Source organism: Drosophila novamexicana, unplaced genomic scaffold (assembly GCF_003285875.2).
Source record: "Drosophila novamexicana strain 15010-1031.04,08,12 unplaced genomic scaffold, DnovRS2.1 tig00000193-arrow-pilon, whole genome shotgun sequence".
NCBI classification, from domain to species: domain Eukaryota; kingdom Metazoa; phylum Arthropoda; class Insecta; order Diptera; family Drosophilidae; genus Drosophila; species Drosophila novamexicana.
This window is the reverse complement of record NW_020824787.1, coordinates 3,189,227-3,213,682: the sequence shown is the minus strand read 5'-3', so window position 1 is coordinate 3,213,682 and position 24,456 is coordinate 3,189,227. Positions and strand designations below refer to the sequence as shown.

The window sequence follows — 24,456 nt, the reverse complement described above, 5'->3', positions numbered from 1 at the left end:
GCCTCATACAACGGATATCCGCTGCAACAATTTTCACAATTTTGTTTTGTCATTTTCAATTTTGCACACTGCGTGTGCGAGGGCGTGGGCGTGGCTAGTCGAAGGGACTGGGGGCCGGATATTGATGTGAGAACATGTGCTCGTCGACCCCATATGTGTTGTATACCGCCGCTGCAGGTCCTTCAAGCCTGACACACAAAGATACGAGCATAAATTGACGCGGCAATAAAACATTTGCCGGCAAGCAGAGGGGTGGTGGGCGGGTCTTGGGGTAATGGGAAGTGTTGGTAAATGCTGGCGCAATTGTCGAGTAACGGCAAAATAATTACGAAGTCTGCAGCAGACGCAAAATGTGACATCAAAATGCAAAAATCGTTGTACTCGAAGCCTGGTAAAAAAAACTTAATGAAACACTAAAAAATGTTGCAAAAGATAAATCGTGGCAAATATGCCGAAAAAGCACTAAAAGTACATTTAAAAAATCATTTATCTATATATGCAGGGCGCGAATGAATCTTTGACTTGACGAATATTTGATGCCCTTGATGATCGATTCATAAATTGATTGTTTTTATAGCAACGGCTAAATCGAGTAGGGATTAGGCTTGAAAGCAGTTCTTCTTATTTTTCAATTCGAGTAAACAAATCGGTTATTGAAGTTTTAAGAAAGAAAAAACGATATAAAACGAACCAGTAAGAGGCTCTAGTCAGGAGCTCCCGACTAGGGGATACCCTGAACCCTCTTCTTCCAACACCAAATGGAAATATATTTACTATTCTAGAAGCTATATGTCAAGTTTGGTTACTCTAGCTCTTATTATTTATAAAAAATTGACAATAAAACAGTATTACGATATAGATTTTTATCGATTACTTGGAAACGGGGCAAGCTATCGATTATCGAAAACAAACTCGAGCTGCGCAGGCACTAGATTCTTGAGATTCCTGCTTTCATACATACGGACAAACGGACAGACGGACATGGCTAGATCGACTCGGCTCGGATCGAACCTACCTTTTGAACGATTGAAGGTTTTCCACTCAACCGATCGTTCCTATGCCAGCGATATGATAAAGTCGTTCGTCTGCATCAGAAAAACGGACCTAAGGAAAGTTTCATGACGATGTCAATAAAAATGAGAGACTATACGCCTAGAAATAGATACACGAGCAGACGAACAGATGGATATGGCTATTTTCACTCGGTTGCTTATGTTGATCTAGAATAAATATACTTTATGGGGTCGGAGATGTCATTCTCTATGCATTACAGTACCCTCTACAGGACATTATAATTTTAGTTTTTTTTAGTTTCTCGCTTATTGGGATTCACGTAATTATCGGTAATTACTTTTTGTAATTTGAAGAAGTAAAGCATTCGATTGGGGCAAATTATTCGATTTGTGGAAATTGGAATAAGATCTCCACAGTGAAGTTATTAAATATCAATCGAAATAATTTAGTTTAATATAATTTTTTAATTAAGTGAACAACATAAATTTAACTTATCTTAATAAGTACAGCTTAATAGTGGGAGTCAATAAACTGGCATCATACCAAAGTGTGAATACTCTACCAACATATATTTATATGTAAGCAAGTAAATGGTGTGCAAAATAAACTATTGAATGTCAATAAAAAAGCAAAATATACCGTGAATTTTCATAAATGTTTTTCGGTGTGGCAAGGGGGCGGGGCTTGGCAGTTGTGGGCGTTAACTGGCAACAGCTTGTTGACACTCAAAAGTGCAAAAAAACTGTTGTTGTTTTTTTATAGCTTTTTGTAATCTAAATTAAAAATGCATAAGCGTTTACGAAGGGCCCGTGGGTTGTTATAAATGGAAAGGCTTATCGAATTAAGATCTGTTTTGTTATTGACAGCCCGTTGTATTTTAGTTTTTAAATAAATGCAACTCTTATGTGAAGCCCAATAGCACTCAACTGTGAATATTTGAATATGAGTGTGAATATTTGCTATGCTTTGGCAGAATTGGAAGAGCATTTACATGAGGATAAGTCTCACTTATAGGGAGAGAGAGAAACTGTTAAAAATGAATATTTTGCGATTTTTAGAATAATGATTGATGGTATAAACTAAAATAAATAGAGCTTACAAGATGTTTTGAAACAAATTAAGCTATTTGCTGGCATGCGCTTAAAAGTATGCTACACAAAATTGATTGCTTATCCCGATACTGGAAGCCATTTAAAATCTCAAGAATTTGTACCGTTAGGCAACGAAAAAGTTTAGCTAACACATAACTTGGCTGCAATTTAAGCTGCCGGCTAAGCTTGAAGCTGCGAAAGGAATAAAATGTATTAAATAATGCCAAACATACAACAATAAACAGCGGCACGCACACACACGAACATAAAAAACATATACATATAAAAGAAAAAAGAAATGGGCCAAATGAATAAAAATGATTGCGGCAATGCAGCAAAGTGAAGACAAAGGGAGACACGCGGCAGACGAACGAGTGCGAGGCAATAAAGCAAGCAACACATCTGCCGCACAAGTGTAAGCGAGTGGGAAGATAAGACGCAGGCACACACACACCCACACACATACACAGAGAGACGCACGCGTTGAAAGTTTTCAATTTTTACGACTTCATTAGAAACGCATGATGAGCAATAATGATAGAGCGTCGAGAAGGGGGAGGGGGGGGGGGGGGGGGTAAGGGCTGCTCGCAGCTGCTGCGCTATGCCAGACACTCGCAAAACTACAAATACAACTACAACTACAGCGACAACAATAATAACAAGCAGACCACAAAACCGAAAAAGGGGCAGAAACCCAAACCACAAACGCAAAAGGTCATAGCGAGTGGGAGAGAGAGAGAGCGAGAGAGCGAGAGACGAAGACGGAGCAAGCAGCTGCAGAGAGCAGAAGGCGTTGGCATTGCCGCTGGCAGAATTGCCAGCATAATGAAGGAAGTGAAGCAGCTGGAAAATTACTCCACACACTTTATGAATGAGTGTCGCTTAAGTGGCCGAATGTGTGACTTTGGAGAGGGCGGCAAAAAGCGCAGGGCTTGACTGATGAATAGCAAAAACGAGAGAGAGAGAGAGAGAGAGGGCGACAAGTGCTTGACTGTAATGAAAGTTTAAATTGTTTTTGTTTCCTGAATACTTAGGCAAATGTGTAATAACATGCGTTACATTTTGTATTGTTGTTGTTCTTTTTGCCTAACAAATTTGGTTTTCATGGCAAAAAAAAATGAGAGCGAGCTTAGCAGAAATGTATGTGTATGAGATGGGTGCATGCATATGTATGTGTATGCGTATGCACACTCAAAAAGGCTACTCATGATAACTATTTGGTTAGAAGGAGACGGCATATGCTAAGCTGCTAACTGTGCAATTGTTGGAATTACCCATGCTGGAATGGAATTGACGATCTTTGAATTCATTCTACTTGTGTGTATGTATGTAGAGACAGAAATGCTTAGCTTTTTGCTTTGACTTTAAAGCCTTTTACAATACTGGAGCAAAATTTATGATCGTCGATAAACGATTTTCTTATATTTATTAAAACGAAAACAAAACTCAAGCTAGAATTATTTTTAAATTGAAATAAATATTAAATAAATAAAAGAAAAAATCGCTAAAGCTAGAATTAAAAGATTTCTTTTAACTTGAACCAATTGAATCTACTTATAAAGTCTGTGAATTTTCCGACAACTCCTCATTCCTACACTTTAAGCAACCTTTTAATCTCACCATTTTTTTCAAATTTAAACAAACGCCGCCTTGAGTAAAGTTATTAAAGATTTTGCCAATTGCTTGAAATCTATTCGGTACGAATTAACTTTGTAATCGACTTAGAAAAACTTGTTTCTTTATCAAATCAAAGGCAACCATCGCAAATATTTGCCCGAAAAAAAAAGAAAAAAAAAACGAAAGAATAAAAAAATTAAAACAGACAAACTCAAATGAAAGCCAATAAAATACTTGCAGGACAGTAAAAACAATTTGTCGACTTGCTTTTAGTCCCGACTCCTTCGACTAGCCGCCGGGCGACTTCTGTGCAACTTTCCGTTTCCGTTTCACTAATTTCATTTACTACGCCAACTGAGGCAGAAGCTGTAGAACTTGTTAACTGGTAATTGATTTCATTAAGTTCTTGGACTGGTGGCAAAGTGCAAATTCTCTCAAAGCGACAACCATAATATTTCTGCAGTACCAGAGCAATATCAAATTATTGTCGCTGTCATAGCAAAATGGCATTGACAACTTGTCCGACACGTTCAGCATATGTTTTTGCTCTTTCTTTTTTTAATATTTGTTGGCTGGCTGGTTCCGATTTGTTCGCCAAATAGTTCGAACGGAACAAACAGATTAGTTTTTTTTTTTTTTTTAGCTTAAACTCTGGCGGACCCGTTTAGCAATATTGACAATTGATCAGTATGCGGCTATGGCAGATGTACATTTTTCAACTATTTCCGCTACGACTCCCATGAAGTATTAGCTTAGGGTATTGGGGCAGAGGCATTAAGCATGCGACATGTTTGAGGTTTTCGTTTTTATTTTTCTCTATGATTGTTTATTCCTTTGAACTATATTTTTAACATTTGCCTTCATTTTATCTGATTATTTGCCTATATATTATATTTTTAATTATATTTTTAAATATTTGTATGTGTATTATTATGTTATTTACATCATTTTTAAGTGAGTGGCATATATATTTATATTCCATCAAACCCAATTATATAGATTAACCCTAACTTTGTCTGAATTTTTGCATTTTCATTTATTTTTTACTTATCTATATATCTATCTCTCTCTCTCTCTCTCTCTCTCTCTCTCTCTATGCCTATGTACATACCATTTTATTCTTCAAATTGTTTATAGTTATTTTTTTTTGAATATTTAATAGACTAATTATTTCATATAATCCATAGATACATTGTCTTTATCTTCTTCTTATCTTCTTCTCTGTTATTAACTTCTAACCTTGTGTCTCATCTCTTCTTCGTACTGAATATCCTTATTAAGTTTTGAGTCTTAATCTTTATATTTTCTCAGAATTTAGTTTCGCCCGCTATTTGAAAGTGCATCTAAGCTTCGGTTGAACCACTAACCAGACATTTTCGCGTGCATTTTTTTCTGTTATTCCTTTTTGTGCTTGTCATTTGCAGTTTGTGTGTCGCTGACATTGTTATCCTTTCGTTCGGTTGCTTATCCCTGTCAACTGGCAAATGGAACACGGCTTTCGCTTTGCCATATGAAATCTGAAATCTGCGCGTTAAGCAAGCAATCTCTCTTTTCGTTTTCGTTGTCATTTTCCTTTTCGTTTTCGTTTTCCTTTTCAATTTCTCTTTTTCCGTCATCCTTGCCCGTTGCGCCGCCATGCAAAATGGTTGAGCTTCATTTATCACCCGATGTTGACTTTTATGTGCACCATAACTTCGGACACTGGATGCTTTGGCTTTCGCTCAGACATTGATTTGACTTTCGAATCCCAGAATATGCTGTCCAAGTGGCCAGAATACGCTTGATTATCTCAATTGCGCTCCCCTTTGGGAGGAAGGGTCGTGGGTAATTCACACGTTGCCTTTCACTTCAATCAATTGCATCTGTAATTGGTTGCAGTTGTCTTCATTGTTGTTCCTGTTGTTGGTGTTGTTGTTGTAATTGGCAACTGCTTTTGCTTTGCTTCCTTCTGGGAAATCACTCTATTTACATATAATCAAGCGAATGCAAATTGATGGGGTTTTAACTCTACGAATACTCACTAGTACCCACGTGTCAGTCAGCTAATTTATGGGCCACATACATTTAATCGATCGGCATTTACTTTGGCGCATAATTAGAAGGTTAACCGCGGTACTTGGTTTTAATTATTGCCATGGTTATACCAGATGGACTAACTGGTAATAACCCAGTTATTAAATTTAACCATTTTCACATGTATTAACTTCGTCTTTCCAATGTGGTTACAATTTACGACAGGCTATTAAATGTGTGGGCTATTTAGAGTTTTGCTGATAGATTGATGAGCAAATCAAGTTATCTGTGGTCCACATCGTTTCATTAGTGGAACATATTTTCTATGCTTTCGTAATCACAGTGTTGTAAAACGTAATGCAAAGTTAGCAAATAAAATAAATGATATGCTTCGTTGAAAGCAAATGCTATTTTTTAATGATAAAATTTCCTTAAAACTTCCTAAAACTTTCTTAAAATGCTGCTTGTTTTAACTGGTTATACAACACTGACTGACAAAACTTTTACCGTACAGCGTTGTAAAAGGCTTTTGGAATAGAATATATCAGCATTATTATGCAGTATGTCTTTAACTAATAATTTAAAAACATCTGAGCCTTTTTATTAAAATAAAAATTGTTGCCAGTTCTTCTTCTTTATCTTAGCTCTTATCACGTTTTTATTTATATTTACCGCACAATACCAGCGTTAATTATGCATTAAATACAATAACCTTTGGCTAACCGCATCAATATTTAAGCATTAAATGTTTGCAATCGGAATTTCCTGGCATATACAACACCCTGTTAAATGGTTTCATTATTAATGCATGGGGTTTAAAACACATGTTTTGGCATTCCCTGCAGCAGGCACGTGTATGTTTATGTGCGAAAAGTAAGAATAATCAGGGCGATGGAGAAGAATGTAACGGTTAGGAGATGCCCTGTGAATGATCTTAAGCCAGGGAAATCAAGTTTTTGTGCTCAAAATCAGGCCAATTTCTTAGTCTTTTCTTTCAAGCACATTATTGCATATTTTTAGTTAAGATATATGACTCTGAATTGGGAAATACTAAAAAAAACACCTTATAAAGATTTTTATATATTTTAGGAAAACATTGTTTGATTCTATTATTTTTCTTACTTTCTTAAATAAGTTATATATTTGTTGTGGAGAAACTGGATTGAATTTTGCATAAGTAGGGGTCTGAGATATGAGTGTAAAAAACAAAATTTCACATTCTTAGGTTTGAAATGTTAAATAAAATAAACCGAGCAACGTCGGGTGATTTTATCTAGTATACACCAAGAATATTTACACAGGCGAATGCTAAGCTGTACAGATTGTTTCAACTGAACTTTTATTACTTATTTAGAAAATATTTATGTATGACATAGGTACTCGCAGAACCAGTATGCCACTTTTTAGAAATTTGATGGCTACAGGGTATCGAAACAAAAGTAAACTGAAACTAAGGGAAAAATACCACTAAATAAGCAAAGACTTTGGCTCGCTCGCTCACTTAGCCGGGCTCTCCAAATAGTTGGCCGGGGCACTTGAGCAATGCGAACGCAGGACATTAGACGCCACCAATGCTGCCATAAATTGAAGCCTGTGGCAGCATCTACGTGCCGCAGCTGGCAACGACATGCACGGACTTGTGCCATGTGCCTCAATATTTGGCCACGGAACGGTAATGCCATTGTTGTTTCTGTGGGCGCTTGTTATTGTTTTTGTAGGCGTGCGTGCGTTAAGGACCAACACTTTATGACTGTGCGTATGTGTGTGTGTGTGCTTTCCAATTAAGCCTGATAGATAAAGTACAACATGAAACTGAGGTGAAAGCCAAAGTTGGACTTGGCTAAGACAATGCCAAAACAAGCGTAGACAGCATTGGCTTGTTATGTCAGCGACACAGGAAGACACACACACACACAGGCGCACACACACACGCACAAACACACACACACACAATCAGCGACGAGTGTCAAAAAGCGTTGCCTGCTTCTAGGCGCCTGCTGTAAGCCGCTCACATTAACTCAGCTGCAACCTGTGGGACAGCCCCCAGCCATACCCACGCCCGTCTCTCTTAACTCGACAATCAATGAACATTTGCCTAATCTCAGTTTTTCACTTTGGAAAATTGCGCTGCCGTTGTTGGCGCTGTTTGGCTTTTGTCATTTTGGCGCGCTTCGAGGTTATTATTCAATTTTCGCACAAATTGCGCACATAAGCGGATTAGGTTGACAAACACATACCCTGCACAACACAACCCAGCACCGCCCCACACTGGCCATGTGCAGCTCGAAAACAAGCTATAAATCAGCTTAAATTTACACTTTGCCTGTGACAGCTTCAGCATACAAAATAAAATAAATAGAACGACAAAAAATGTGAACAAACGCAAATTTTCTCTTCTTCAAATATTTTTCATGCGTGCGTCCTGTAATCGATATTAAAATCCGCTTAGCTTTATCTCCCATTTGTTTTTTCCTCAAGTATTTTCTCGATGTCGCCGTCAACAATGGCCCAAATGTAATAACAAGTCTTTTATGTGTGTTCCTTCCTCCAGCCCAATCGCCCATTTGTTCAGCTCGAGCAAGGCAAGTGTTAATGAAGCTGAAACCGAATATCACATCGACTTTTGGCAGGTTGAAATTGTGTAGTATACTAAATAGAAGGCGGCCTATATATTACCTTTGTTGCAGGTGTGAACAAAAGACTTGTCTTAAAAAGCAGGATATGTAAGGGTTAGAGTTAGAAAAGTTAATAATATATAAAAATATAAATTTCGATAGGCTTCTCGGTCTCATGATCTCTCAAAGTTGGGAACAAATTTGGCATGTCAGCTGTTCAATATTCTCTAAAATTGCGAGAGATAAACTCTCTTTGAAATTTATAAAGCTACAGATTCTAATCGTGGGCAACTACAATAATAAAATACACAACCAAGCGAACTCCTTTGCTAGAAATATCAAGTAAAACCCAATAAAAACAAGCTCAGCTTTTGAGAGGCTTTAATTTCCAGCCGAGCATCTCGCTCTCAATATGCCCCTATTGACTCGTAATTCTGGCCAATTTATATGTGGTCAACTCAGGTGCTTAACGTGTTTTTAATTATGCCTCAACGACAGGCTCATTACGAGAGCGCTGCACATGAGTTAAACAACGTTTGAGAGGCCCATGATTAATGTATGAGAGGCCGAAGGACGACAGGACGACAGGAGGACGGGGCAACATGACTGCAGGAAGTGAGAAGCCACGGCTGATAATGACTGAAAGTGTGCACAACAACATCCGAGCTACTGAAACACACATGAGTGTGTGTGCGCGTGTGTATGTTTTTGGCACGTAAACTGGCAATGACGTAAGGCGTTAGGCGTAAGGCATCTACGTAACGAAAGAGCGCGATAAAATTGCGGAAGCGCTGAGAATGCCGATGGCATCGTCCCGCAGCTAATGATGAAAATGTCGCCTATACCCATTGAAAAAAGCAGAGGGTATATTGGTAATGTGCAGCATAAGAAGGAGCTCAGCAGAAAACGGACCCCATCGCGTACAAGTTATTTAAGAATACGTCTTTCGTTAATTGCATCAGCTGAACTCCGTAGCAAAGAGTCTGTTTTTTGGCAGGTATAAGCTTCATATAGGGTATCTGCTAGTCGAGCTTGATTGGGTAGAGCTGTTGTTGTTTGTTGCTTTTTAAGTGCCACGGGCCAATCGCATCGTCAACCTTTTTCACCTCTTTTGTATGCCCAACACATGCGTTGTCTACACTAAAGAATATGTAAGGAACATTTGGAAGGTGGAGGGGAAGTGTGCACGGCATGTGCAGGTGGGAAAAATGTAACTCACCTGTCAGGCAGGCAAACAAGCTAAACGCTACAGCCATACAGCAGGCTAACCATATGGGGCTCAGGTTTCCTGACACTCTCATAAACGATTCAGATTCCGTTCCAGTTGCCTGTCCTCCACCAGGCCCCCCTCGCTGCCTCTGTGTGGACTATCTCTGGCTTAAAGTTGTCGTTGGCAGCAGCCTTGGCGTATCCGTTGCGCCGTATAGCGACTGGCTTCAGTTCCGCTGAGGTTTTCATACGGAAATCGGTTTGTCTTACGGCTGCCTGCACATGCGGCTTGCCAAATGCCGCTGCATTTGTTGAATTTCTTATGCACAGCAGCAGATGACAACGAGTCTGAAGTAACTTAAGATATAAGATAAAGATGTTCTTGAATTGAAAAGCTTTTTGATTTCGCCATTGCCAAGTGGCAATGCAAATTCCGCGCTGCGCAAGCTCTCAAGCTGTCGTAAGCGTTCGAATAGGTTGGGAATTGGAAGCAAACAATTAAATGCTTTAAATTAAGTATTTAAAGCTATTTTTGAAGACAATTGTAAAAATGTGTCTTATTTTTGAGAATTGCTTTCAATATATATAAGCGCGTATTGAAGAATCTCTATAATTATTGTTGATAACTTTAATTTGACATATTTTGTTCTTAAACTCAAATATTCACCTAAGTTTCACTTTTTGCAAACTTCTTGCGCAAATCCACTCATATTTCGCAATTGCCACAAGTCGAATTTGAATCGTTTCGAGTTGTTATGGAAACACCTGCTCAAATATTTTATCTCTGGCTTGTAGATGCGGCAAACGAGCATGTTTTATGTAAGGCTTTTATGCTGTTCATGTTTACACAGACAGGCCACCAATTCCCTACGGCGCCACACCCGTGGCATCCACTTACCTTTAGATAATTTAAAGTGTCTGCCCTGCTTTTGCTTTTTATGATGCCTTAAAAAAAATATATATAAAAAAATGACAAAATTAGCGCAACAAACTCGCGTCTTACGTGTCGTATGCGCAATGTGCCGAAAGTTGTTGACTTTGCTGCGAAAGATGAGAATGTTAAGTCGTTTAACCTACATGCTGCACATTAGAGTATGCGTTGAGTACTTGACGCTTGACAGATTTGATGACCCGGCCCCCTGCCCCATCCAAAGTCCCCGCCAGCTGCGGCCGTTTCAGCAATTACATTAAGTATACGCCGGGCTGTTCAGAGTTTTTCTCGCTTGCCGCTCAAGTTTTACGGTGTTTGCTTACTTTTGATTTTGGTGTAGAATAAACCACATTTTGCATTTAGTTTTATAATTGTTTTTGCAATTTTTATTTGACGTAAATGAAAAACGCATTTCAATTTATTACGCATACGCACTGTATGCGGGCAAATAAATATACAATACTCGTATTTGGTTTTTTCTTCTTTTCTCTGGATTTTCAAATTTTCCCCTTTCGTTTCATAAAAACTATCAAAATTCATTTACACACAACAACAACAAAAGAGAAAACTCATCAAAATTAACAATCATTTTATACATAAAATAGAAAAAAATAAAGTAAATGGAATGTCAAATTGATTTGGACATAAACAAAAGGCTCAACAATATGCACAATTTAAATGCTCGTTCGTGTGTGTTTCTGTTAAGTAGAAAAACATGCTTCCTTTTATGGTGAAATTGGAAATTTTCAATAAATTATTTGCGAGCAATTGAATAATAAAAATTTTAAAAAATTAGTTTTTTTGTAAATTTTTTTTCAGTTTGGCCTTGCTTTAAACAATAATAATATATACACTTAAAATTTGTTGTTGTTCTTCTTTTTTTTTTTAAAGGTTTTATATACTTAAATTTATAACTAAAACTAATGATAACATTTCTCTCTCTCCCACTGCTGCGTCTTCTGCTTCTTTTGCTCCAGTTTTCTTATTTATTTTCTTGTTAGTTTTATGCTCTGAATAGTTGGAATTGTTTTTTTGCTCTATGTTCGGCTGCTAGCTAGATGGAAAGTGTTTGCTTTCAACGGTTAATTGACTTGAGGAATGTGTGTTAAAAATTGAGTTGAGTTGAGCTGAGTTCAGTGTTGGTTAATGGAAATTAATGTTGAGTTCTTAAGCAGTTTGCGAAAAGTATTGTACGAGTACATGCGTAACACATATATGTATTTTTTAATATATTTTTTAAATATTTTTTTTTTTACATATACAAAAATTAATCAGTCTAAGTACGTGTTTTTATTTTTTTTGTATGCATTGTGTTGGAAAAGCATACATATACATATGCACATACATATATATATATATATATATATATATATATATATATATATATATAGACATATTTATACATATACATATGTAAAAATATATGCCAATGCATTTTAACAATTTTTAGCCGCAACGGCTAGACTTATACACATCCAACTTTAACTTAAATATGGTATAGTTGAAACTTTTGTTTTTGTTGTTTTTCTTTTATATATAAACCCATTCTTGTACTTGTCGTATTTAAGTTTGTGTGTGTGTATTTCTGTGTAACTGAGTATATGTGTGTGGTTAACCGTATTTCAAACATAGAAACCACATACTACATCATTATCATCAACGTCATCAAATCCGAACTGTTGTAACTTATATATCACGACCCACACTCCCACTTTTTCCTTGCCAGCAGAACGTCTTTTTTCAGGGAGCCTCAAATTCTCGTCGTATCGTAATTTTCTCTATTTAGTTGGTCGATTCCTGCATTTGTTCTTTAGTTTCTCACGCATATTTGGTAAAGGCCCAACGTTGCGTGGACAGCGCCGAATTGCAGCCCTGCGCACTGATGCCCTGCTCATTGTGATCCCGACTATCCAGACACACATTGATCTTGTTGTGTTTCACGAGACCGCCGTCCCGCATGATCCAGCGTTGGTTTTCCGTATCGTCGCATGACTTCAGCACCACCTGCGAACCGCGGGCGAACTGGACGAGCGTCAGGCAGAGATCATCGTGCTTGATTTCGCCACGTTTCGAGTACGCCCATTCCTGATTGCCGCCCGTATTGTGGCAGGGGAATAGACCTGTAAATGAGTTAATGAAACAAAATGGTAGTGTTGCAAAATGCAATAATCTCAATACGCAAAGTTTGCTTATAGAATTTGCTGGAGTTTATCAGGCTTTAGTGTTAGAAAGCGTTTGATAAACGTTTCAAGCTAGCTAGTTACAAATTACAAATTACAATTACAATTAATTCAGTGCCGTAAGTGTTGCAAAGTACAATACTTCTGATAATTAATAACAAAAATGTTGTTTTTAATATATTATATAAATCCACCATAACAACCTTTTAAATTATAAACTTATTCGAATTTGTTTTTTTCTCTTTCACTTACCCACAGTGCCGTCAATTACATGACCCATAGTATCCAAGCATTCGGTTGTATCCTGTCTGAACTGTCCCACCTCTTGTGGCTCAGGCGCCTGCAGATCGGGATAGACGTTCTCCAAATACCATTTGAACGGCTTGCAATGTAATTTCTCCTTCAGAGCCAAACGATCATCAATGCTGAAGGGGGCAAACAAAACAAAAAGCAGAAGCAACAAATTGAGATTAAGATTCGTAGCTAGCTTTGCTTACGCCTATAACTCACTTGCCAAACGGAATATTCTTGGCCAGCGGCACCGCATTGTAATAGTGCTGCTTGTAGTCATCCATCCAGACCTCGGCGGCACGTCGTGTATTTCTGGCAAAGACATTGCCACTGCCGCCGGGGAAGGTGTAAGGATGACGCTTGCGGAACACATGGCCAACACGACTGCAGGGTATTATCTCCAGGCTGCCACCACATTGCCACACCCTGAACGAGATTTCCAAATTCTCACCGCCCCACACATCCATCTTCATATCGTATTTGCCCAGCTTATTGAAGTACGCCTTATCGATGACAAACAGCCCTCCCGCAATCATGGGCGTGCGTATGGCAGTGGTTGGATCATTGTGCCGGGCCGCACGCTCCGTGGGGCTCAGATATTCCCATTTGAATATCAGATTCCAATCGAAACCGCCGCGCAGATCCGCCGAGGCGCCAATATACTGAAAGTTGTCCATGCTAATCACATCGATGACGGGGCATACCACACGCGTGGGATCCTCACGCACACGTTCCAAGAGTGGCTCCAGCCATTGCTCGTTGCACTCCACGTGGCTGTCGAGGAAGGTCAAAACGCTGCTAACGGCTGCATCGGCACCGCGTACACGCGATCTGACTAAACCCTCGCGTTTATCGTTGCGTATAATGCGCACCTTGTCGATCTTGGCCAGCTCCAGACCGTCCTCGGCTAGAAGGCGGAGTTAGATAGCAAGAGATAGTTACATTTTGGTAAGTTTCACATTATAGAAATCTTTTATTTATAAACTTTATTATTGCTATATATGAGCTGGTATAAAAAAAGTCGCTAGTTTAATTGCAGGTCTGGGCAGCTAGTATTGCAATCTGATCTTAGGATCATATTTGTATAGAAGAAATTTATCGATAGGTTCACTTTCTTAACTCGGGCACTATCCGAGTTATAAAGTTTAAATTGTCTATTTATGTGCCTCGCATCTTATTAACATATTCTGCAAAAGTGGTCCAAGCGTAAACGTTTTATACTTTTAGAAATTATGAAGATATGCGGACAAATCAAATACTCATATGTAAATTGTATATACGGGTTCACAGTCTCAGCATAAATCTGATCTAAGAGAAATATTCATGATTCTCATATTCCAAACTCTTTACCTAACAAAATTTATAGAAATCTCCTGTCTTCATCAGTAATTCACAATTTTGACGCAGCATATATTTGACATATATTGCTTTGTTAAAATGTGAATTGAAATATATCCCAGATAAAAGATCGAAATTAACGTGCTTGCAGAAAGCCGAGTGAAATGTTTGAAATATATAAGGGTTGGGCCTTAAGTTGGTGCTCAAGAAATCTGAAAAACCAAACAAATCGTAATCAATACAAATACTTACGATGATCACTGTAATCATCGACCAGCACAATTTCGCGTATTAGGTGCTCAGGACTGCGATTCAGAACGCTGACAATGGTGCGCAAAAGCGTTGATCTGGCTTCATTGTGGAAGGTAATGATGACGCTCGTCTCGGGCAGATCCTCACGATACTTTTTCGTGCGGCACCTAAAGAACAAATGCCAAATTGCAGCATCAGTTCAGATTGTGCTATGTCTTTTCATTTTCACTTACATGGGATTCCGGGTGTCGGGTATTTCGCGATTGCTGGGCAGCGCATCGCTGGCCTCCTGATTGAAGCGATTCCGTATGTACGGATCCTCGCCGCTGCGCAGCCCACCGCCGCGTATGTAGCCTGCCTCGTCAAAGTACTCGACCTCGCCGCCGCGAGCGCTCGGCCCAACGGCCAGCCGACCGCCGACTGTGCCGCCGGCGCTGCCGCTGATGCCTTGAGAGGTCTCCTCCAGAGCCACAATGCCATTCAACTTGAGGCCATGCACCGCATTGCGTTCAAAGTCCTTTACAGAGCCGATTAAAATGACATTGCCACCGGGATCATCGGCGCCGCTGCCACCGATGCCGCCAGCCACACGTATGCCAGAGTTGGCAGCCGGCGCCCACTGACGAGATGTCGATGCGCCTGCCGATATATCGTCCTGATACTGTTGCATGGCCGTTGCCACCTCACGCAACCGCAGTGCTCGATTTTCAACCTGAATAGCGAGAGAGAGGGAGAGAGAGAGAGAGAGAGTTGCCCCATTTAATTTATTTCTTTAATCTGCGGTACTTTGGTGACGCCGCCAATGCGGCAATAATTCAACACAACTGCAAACAGACGCTTGTTGAAGATGGGTAGGGGGGGGGGGGGGGGTGCAGGATTAGAGCGTTCTACAACTTGCAACAGAACCGGGAGGGAGGCAACAAAAAAAAAACCTCTTCAGTTTACACTTTTCGAGCCAGAGGCTGACTTATGGCTCAGAGCGCACAGCACAAAAATTGTTGTTTGCCAGTTTCGTGTTTTGTTTCAAAGATTCATAATCTATAAAGAGTGGCAAAGGTGCCGTGGTCTGACCCAGTTGCAGTTTGCTTAAACCGGAAAAAATACACTTTAGTTTATATGCGACAAGTTTTGGGTATGCAATAAATTGTTTGAAACTCTTTCTAAGTTTAAGACAATGCCGGAATGTAATGTGTGCAGTTTAAGTATACCAGCAGAGAGAAATATCGATTATTAAAATCGAATATCTTGGAAGTACTTTTATATGTATATAATCCTATCTTATATGTATATAATTCATTTCTTATATTTACTAATATCCTAAACGCTTTGAGTTTATATTTTTGTAAAAAGACTAAGAATATATAATATACATTATATTCATAATGATATATATTCAAAACTTATTGTAAATTGCGATTATTATAGATTTGTAGCGATTATTTTCGACCTGTCCTTTGGTCAAAAAATAGTCTTTCGTTGAAATTATAAACATTAATATTTGCCTCAATAGTATAACGTATTAAAGTTAAAGTAAATCAAAAGGCTGGTCGCAGGCTGCCCCACGTCCAGCTTAAGCTTGTATGTGTCAAGTTTTCCAAAACTTGTGCGAAAATCTCAATCAAATTGCAAAACCCTGAAAAGGGTAGCAGCTGCTGAGGAAACACTGCCAAACTTCCTTGTACAGAGTTCAATTGGCCGCCATTTGGTCTTAAAGTTCGATGAAGAGGCAGAGCGTAAACTTTGGGACTTAACTAATGATCCATTGCTTTGTTGTTGTTGTTGCTGTATTTGTTGCTTAAAGCTATTAAAAAAGCCAAATATTGACCGACTGCAGGCTCGCTCACTCATTCCTTTAATCGAGCGAGACAGAGTGAAAAAACGAGAATGAGAAAGAGACGTCGGGCGAGGCGTCCCTTGGTCATCGTGAGCGCTGCCCTTGACTCGATTATTAATTGCCTTCTATATTTGAATCTATTTGTCATGCTTTTTCCAAAGCCAAAGTACAGGGCACAAAAATAAACGTTGCTTGTATTGCAGACCCTCATTTGTTATACGCTGCGTATGCGTGTTTTTTTTTTTATATATTTTTAATTTTTAGCATAGTGCGTCACGTTTCAAATTCGACTTTCGTTTCATTTGACTAGGTTTTGGTTTAGCATTTTCTTACGATTTACATGAGACGTGCGCCTTTTAACGCCATTTCGAACCCATTTTTTATTGCGATTCAAAGGAGCGCAACAGCCCCAACTCAAGAGAGCTTTCAGCACATTCAACACGAGACACAAGTCGCCAAGACTTTTGGCCCCTTTCAGCGGGCAACGTGTCTGCATTTTAAAATATGTTTTTAAAATGCTCTCAAAGCTTGAATTATGTGACTTTCTGCATTTGTTTCAATTGAAGAGAAAGGATGCGCGAGAAGGGTTTTTGTGCGTCTGTTTGGTGCTCATTATATATAAGCTCTTGTTTTTGCTTGTTTAAAAATCACAGCTGAAATGTTTGGCTTAATTTTTAAATTTAGAATGTACCTTTATTTAAAAGTAGAAGTTAAATTAAGTGTAACTTGCAAATTCTGTTTAAATTTCCCTTTAGATTTTATTTCATCTAAGCAAATTGGCACTTTCAAGTCAACAATAAAGAAATCTCACGCAGCTAAAGTCTTATAACTTCATATTTCTTCATATATAAAGAAATTCCAGTTAAATATTATTATGTATTTACCAACACTTTTGCTTTTTAATAAACTACTCGATTTATCAAAATATTTATGTTCACAGTAAGATACCTCCACTAAAGACTTATTCCCGTCTTAAGCCAACTATAAATATTGTGCTCATCTAAATGCGCATTTTATATGAGTGTGTCTCTCTTTACATTGCCCATAACAATGTTCTTAGTCTGTTTCTGTATCAGATGAGCTTATGGTATAAAATCATGATGCATTCAGCTGCGATGCCATTGGATATTATCCTTAATTACGAGCAGAGATTGAGCTGCTTTTTACTTTTGTGCATACACTAAGTGACGGGTGGGCTAAGGGAAAATGAAAGAATAAAGTACAAGAAGAAGAAGAAAAAGAAAACTGTGTGTGATATGTGACAATGGAGTCTGTGTAAAATGCAGACAACAAAAGACGATAATGAACATGGTGACAATAAACAAGCATTGTGCATGGAAAGCCGACAAGAAAATACCTTAGCAAGTGTATTAAGTACATGTTCAGAATGATATCGACTATGTTTATCGAATAAGAACTTTGATAATGTGTATCGAATACTGCATCGAGTATTTATATCACATGTGCATATTGTCTGTGTGTTTATATATGTTATCCAATTATTTTGTTTCCAAATCATATCCAATCAAATCGAAACGAGTATCTTTTACAAACTTGTATATCGAAGCAGTCTGTCGTATGTGTATATCGAATACTTATATCTTATATCTTCATCGCTTCGTATATCGAATTTAAGTTTAGATGATGTATGATTACGTAACACTATCTGTCATGTTTTTATTAATCATTTTTAGGGTGTGTGTCTAATTGATTTTGACTTCGTATTCCCATCTGTAACTAACATCTTTATCGACTATGTGAATCGACTTTTTCTATCGAGATATACATAAATAATAAGTACATATCGAATATATATTATAATGGCTATCGTTTATCGACTATATGTGCATCACTACAAATCAACTTCAATGCCTTGCAAGGTCGCAACTCGACACATAATCAACGTACCCTTTGTAGTGCTCAGAAATGGCTGTGTGGGTGCACACTGCGTATACGCAATGTTCCAGACATGAACTAGTACGCTTCTTATCGCAGGTCATCCCAGTATGAAATAGGTATTGTACGGATACCCCCACTTAAATCACATTCCTCCACTAACCGACTTCAGTTGCCATGCAAATGCCATTGGCAACAGTTTCAATTTTGCCATTCGATTTGTCGCTTTTGCATCGCTCTTCGCTCATGTGTAACTTAATTAGTTTCATTGTTTGTGTTGTGTGTGTTGTGTTGTGTTGTGTGTGTTGGTCGAATGAGAGTGGGAGGGGACGATGGTGGGGTAGTTTGGGGACTTATGGTCATTGATTGGCTGCGATGCTGTGTGCCCGGACGCTTTATGTGCTGAACTGTGTAAGCGGCTTATTTGTAGATCATTATGCGCATTTTGTAGTTGTAATTGACAGCAGCAACAATCGAGAACACAACCAAAGCTGAACTCGACCCTGGAACAACCTCAACACAGTAACCCGTATGCAATCGATATATTGGTTATTAACTTGTTACTGCCACTAATTAGGCATAAATCAAATGATTGTGTTTTGCCGTTATAATAAATGGCACCCCTTCCCCACTCTCAAAACTAGTTTTATAGATGGGCTCAACACGAAAATTGGCAAAGTTTTTATGCGTGGTTGCAATTCCTGATAACAATTGCCAGTATGTGCTTAAACTGTTTTGATAATCAGGCTAGTAAACACCTCTTATTTACTTATTAACAACATTTGAATTTACGAATCCTCTATTTATTTTAAAGATATATAGATCTTACCATATCTGTTTGGTTGCCAATTTTGGGTTGTGATTAAACATCTCTAAGAATATATGTAGGTGCAATATTTCCAGTAAAATTTAAATGTTTATTCAAAATTATAAATAAATTACTTCACTTAAATTAAAAAAGTAATATTATATTCTTTTTTACATATTTTACACGTTTTCCCAACAATTTTGGCTACTATAAACTAACGGCTAAACTAATCTTCGCGAACTGTATCTTATGCCTTGAACCGAGCTACCTTTATTTAATTTATTTTTGTGTGTGCAAACCTCAGTTGAAATACTTTTTGCCAGCCGTAACATACAGAGTCTCTCATTCATCACACTGTGCTGAAACAGAGCTTAATCAGGGTATAATATTATATTTCTGTTTGCGTTGCCATCAAAACTAGCGACTGCCAGGCTCATATTCCATTCTATAAATAACCACGATTGCTCCCCAGTGTGCAGCACGTGTCAGACATACGCTATATACTATATATCTTTATATATATAATATATCTGAAATGTGATTAAGCTGCTGGGCACTTCAGCACTTAAGTGTGCAATCCGTTTTGTGGAACGTGATATTTGGGGCTTAACTAAACACGACGCTTATTTCAGCACCTTTTGTTCGACCATCAATCAATCAAGCGTTCAATAGACACTTATGTATATTGACCCAAACTACACAATTTCCCATTGCTGCTCATCCAAACTGTGTCATTAGTCAATCTGCAACAACAACAACAACAACAGCAAACAATCTCATCGATATGGTTGAGGCCGCGCAACAAGTTGCCACAAATGGATTTTATTTTATTTTTCTTTTTTTTTTTTGGTTTTGGCCTTTTTCGATAGCTCTATATCTTATGAAAAGTTCAACGTTTGAGTTCAATGTCTTGTCTTCTATTTTTTTTTGCTATTTGTATTTTGTTGTTTTCTCTTTTTTTTTTGGTTTTTTACAAACAACTCGAAACAAATCATTGAAATTAGTTCGGACTTTAATGGTTTTCAGCTTTAAATGGCAGCTGCGCAACAAAATAAAAGTAAGAGTGCTCGAGGCAAGTGCACTCGACTGCACGATACCCTGCAGCCAAAAAAGTGCTTTAAATAAGCATAATACACATTATCCAACTGTTTATGAGCTTAAAGGTATTAATAAAACTCTCATGTAGAGAGATAGCATGGCCAAAGATTAAGTCAAAATTTGAAATGTTCCAAATGTGGTCTTGCGCCTGTTTTAAACAAAAGTTCATTCCGTCTTGTCGGGTGTAGGGTATAAATATTATATATCTATTAAATATTTTTTATATAATTACTTTTCATCTGCTTTCGAATATTCAAACACATCTGCCTGCAACTGTCTAAGTGTCTTCTTCATGCTTGCAATTAAAATCAAATTTTTAGCCCAAGATGAATTTTTATACACTGTTCACAAAGCAACAAAGCAGTATATATATATATATATATATATATATATATATATATATATATATCTATTTTGCTTTTAAAGGCAAAAAGTTTATTTTTATTATTAATTTTTTTTAAATTAATTTTATTATTATTATAATTATTTTATTTTTATCAGAATTTTATTATTATTATTCTATCTTAAAAATGATGTTATTATTATTATTTTATTTCTTATTTTTATATGCATTTTATTATTTTTCTTACAAGTAAAACTTTTATTATTCGCCAATAATTAATTTAAATGCAATAAAAGAGCATTTTTAACAAAGTTTAGTTCTTTGCCATTTCTGTAAGCCAACATTTTGTACGTATTTAAAATTTCCATTAAAATTTTGTGCCCAAGTCAGGTTTCATTTTCAATTCTGTTATTCTTGGCTGTGTGTGTATTTGTGTGTGTGTGTTAGCCTGTCTTTGGTGTGTTTGTATGTTGCCAACTGTCTGCAGACGAAAATATTTTTGTGTTTTGTCGAATCAATATTTTTGGGCGTGCATAGATTTTTAATTGAATTGTGTTGTTTCTTTTTGTTGTCATTTTGTTGGCTTTCGGTTCTGGCGTTGAACAACAATGCCACATGCTGAACGATGGGTTGCTTGGTTAGTTGCTTGGTTGGGTGTGCCCCGCATTCGATTCTTGGCATGTGCAAGCCCAGGTGAAAGGCCTAAACCAATTCACAATGCGCTTTGCCATACAATTTGTATTAAATCCGAATTCTCAGAATTGCATTAAGCATAGAAAGCCATAATATAGCTTAAATGAAATATTATTGAGTTTGATTCCAACTATGGCAGCTTTGGCCAAAGTATTGAAGATGTAGCCCGTTTGCTGGCAAATGTTATCCGTCTCTTTGACGTTAACAAAGACATTTCGGGTGAAAACAAATTTGATACGTTCCAATTACTAAATTATGCACTCTACTTGGCAGCTGCCACACATGAAACTACGCGATGGGAAAATCATTCAGCTGGAAGACTGAATAGCTGAGTTCAGAAAAAAAAAACAGATACATAAATAAATAAAATAGAAACACAAAACACGAAACACGTAAAAACCAAACGAACCAAAGCTGGGGTTAAGCTTCAGCGATTGAGGGGCGAAAAAAAACATAAATGAAAACATGAAAAGAAAATGCTGGCGAAAATGTTCACTAATTAAGAAAAAGAAAATATATATAAAAGTAAATGAAGCTGAAGCAAAATAACAAAAAACAAAAGCAAATTTGGGACGCCGAAGCTAAAGATAAAAATTAATATATATATGTATCGAATGATATATAATATAATGATAAACAAATTTCCAGTAATAATTGTTACGACTGCACAGTGATAACATCTGATGCAGAAAGGTTTGAAGCGAAGAATTTCTTATAAAAATTCTTTCTTTGTAGACCTTTTGTTTCTAGCAGTTCCTTGAACTCTACAGACCATGTCTTACAACATATAGCTGCTCAAGAAGCCTAGTTTCTATACGTTAAGTCCCTAGACAAATAAACTGAAACTTTGCGCAAGATTTCGAATACATTATATTTGCATCGCTTTAACTGCACGCACAAAATTCTAACAGTGAGTAAAACAATTATTTAAAAAAAAATGCTAGACTTTTTCAAGTCTTCCTAAATAACGCTCATTCCTGAAGGTTTGCGTTATATGCTCAGGTAAATTGGTTGACTAATTTCTTGGCTTATCGCTGCTAGGCTTCTCGGGACTGATGTCGGCCAGCATCTTTTGTGTTTCCTGCGCCAGATTCACCAGTGTGCCCAGATCACGTTCCAAGGTATCAATGCGCTTCTTTTGCAGCTCAATAACATTTAGAAAGCGTTCAATCTCCTGGCCGCGCGACATGGCCAGTGCACGCCAATAGACAACATCATCGGTGACATCAACATAATCGGCCATCGATTTGGCATGATTCAAACGCTTCTGCAGCATCAGCACAACCTGGGCCAGGGTGTGCAGGCTCAAGCGTCTGTTAACAGCTTTCACCTTTATTTCACTGTCCCCGGCGGAAGCTAAAGCGAAAGAATCAGGCATGCTAACGTCCAAATTCGGATATATTTCATCCCCCATAATATAATCTTTGGGTTTTTTATGAATACTTAGTTCATTGGGTTCACCAGGCTCTGCTATGATCTTCAGATTGCTCATCATATCAACGGCTTCGTTAACCAGTTGATTATCCAAAGTGTTGTCCATGTTCTTGATAAACTGATTCAAATAGCGCGACTTTAAAATTAAAATCTAAAATATTAATTTGGACTTTCTGCCTGGTTGATTGGATAAAATTTTCAAAACAAATTTCATTTGATATATATTTATAAACATACATATATTTCTCTTTTTGTAGCACACGGCAGAGCTTACTCTGAAAGGTGAAATATTCGACAACATTCTCTGTTGACTATTTCATACGAAACTTTATTTTAAAGCCGCTTTTTGAGCAATTGGCACAACATTTGGCTCCCAACCGAAATCTTATTTCTTTTACTTGATTTCTATCATAAAAACCTTAATTGCTGCGTGAACATTTCCGCAGAAAATTTTCACTCGCCAGCTTCAATTTCCGTGCGTCGCATCTTTATATATATATATTATATTTTTTATGGCACATTTAACAACACACGAAATCTTGTACATGGCTAATTTCCAATTCGAGACCCCAAACATTTTCTCTCTCTACTTTTAATGAGCTGCTAGCTTTAAGTTTTGATATTGTTTCCATTTTCACTGAGGTCACATTCACATTAAGACATTTGCACGTTGATGATTGCAATAGAGCGATAGAAATGTTTTTTCCTAATGTGCAATTTCTTAATGTAATTTGTCATGAAAAGCAAGTGCAGAGGTGATCGGCTTGCAGATGCCCCGTGCTAAATCTTTGTTGCTCTCATATGCATAAAAGTAGTATTACTTTATTTTGAAACATTTCAATTTATACGTCTAGAAGTGCAGCCAAATTATATATGGGAAATATGACTTTGGTAGGAAAAGACTCCAGTCTTTAATTTAACTAAGATCCATAACAGGCAGAATTTATGCTAACCTTCTTATTTTGTATGAAGAATCAATTATCATTAACAGAATAAATAAAAAAATAATTGCGATTTATTCATACAGACATATGCTAAACACTTTAGTCTTAACTATTTCTGCAGAAATGTGTTGGCATTTTCCAAACATAAAGTAAATCGTGTGTACAAATATGCATCCCTCGCGTCTTAGTTCTAAACCCCAAGCACGCTGAGCTCAGCAAGGATACAGACCTCTTTATCACTCTTGTCTGCCCATAGACCTTGTTTTTTATGGCTATAGGGTATATAAAAAGGTTAACAAACTTTACAAGCAAATGGCAGGCGCTTATCAGATTTGCCTGTCAATCGGCTGCTTTTGGGCAATTTGCGAAAGCCGCAAGGCAACAAAAATTTGTTGGCCCAAAAAGTGCAAACTGTAAACATGACGAGTAATTTATTGTCTTTGGCCAAACAATGGCAATGTTAAATGCGTTGAATGCTCCACAAAATATGGTACAAATAAATAAATAAATAAATAAATGTATATAATTTATAAACTATTACGAGGCCGTTGCATGTGTGAAATGCACTGCAGCTGCAGTTAATTGGCCTTAGAGGTTAATTGAAAAATCTCTCACATGCAGACACGTAAAGCTGTGTACAACCTGCCTTTCCCCCCACCCGAAACTCTCTCCATGTGCTTTGTAGATCTATCTTTTACTCACACACTCACAGTCAGCTGTTGCTTTGGTGTCTCGCTGTGATTGTGGCAATGCGAAGTTGCGCAACTTGAAATTCATTTGCTGCAGATGAGACTGGGGCGGCGAGACGAGCAGATGCCAAACCGAATTGCGGCCAAAGCAACAATTGCAAATTGT

At 37.6% G+C, this 24,456-nt stretch overlaps 2 protein-coding genes across 2 annotated transcripts in view; both read right to left on the bottom strand.

Moving 5' to 3' along the window:
• Window positions 1-11,928: 11,928 nt before the first annotated feature.
• LOC115758776 (polypeptide N-acetylgalactosaminyltransferase 2) overlaps window positions 11,929-24,456 on the bottom strand; it is a 31,652-nt gene continuing 19,124 nt past the window's right edge. The window contains exons 3-7 of the mRNA XM_030699542.1: window positions 14,785-15,263; window positions 14,552-14,718; window positions 13,181-13,868; window positions 12,923-13,095; window positions 11,929-12,610 (exon numbers count right to left, since the gene is read on the bottom strand). Coding sequence (XP_030555402.1) covers window positions 12,309-12,610; window positions 12,923-13,095; window positions 13,181-13,868; window positions 14,552-14,718; window positions 14,785-15,263 — 1,809 coding nt within the window. The 3' untranslated portion in view covers window positions 11,929-12,308. The remainder of the gene's footprint in view (window positions 12,611-12,922; window positions 13,096-13,180; window positions 13,869-14,551; window positions 14,719-14,784; window positions 15,264-24,456) is intronic.
• LOC115758777 lies at window positions 22,076-22,873 on the bottom strand. Its single transcript, XM_030699543.1, has 2 exons — window positions 22,667-22,873; window positions 22,076-22,579 (listed from the first exon to the last, which is right to left on the bottom strand). Exons 1-2 carry the CDS (start codon window positions 22,761-22,763, stop codon window positions 22,239-22,241), a joined length of 438 nt encoding a protein of 145 aa, XP_030555403.1. The 5' UTR covers window positions 22,764-22,873; the 3' UTR covers window positions 22,076-22,238.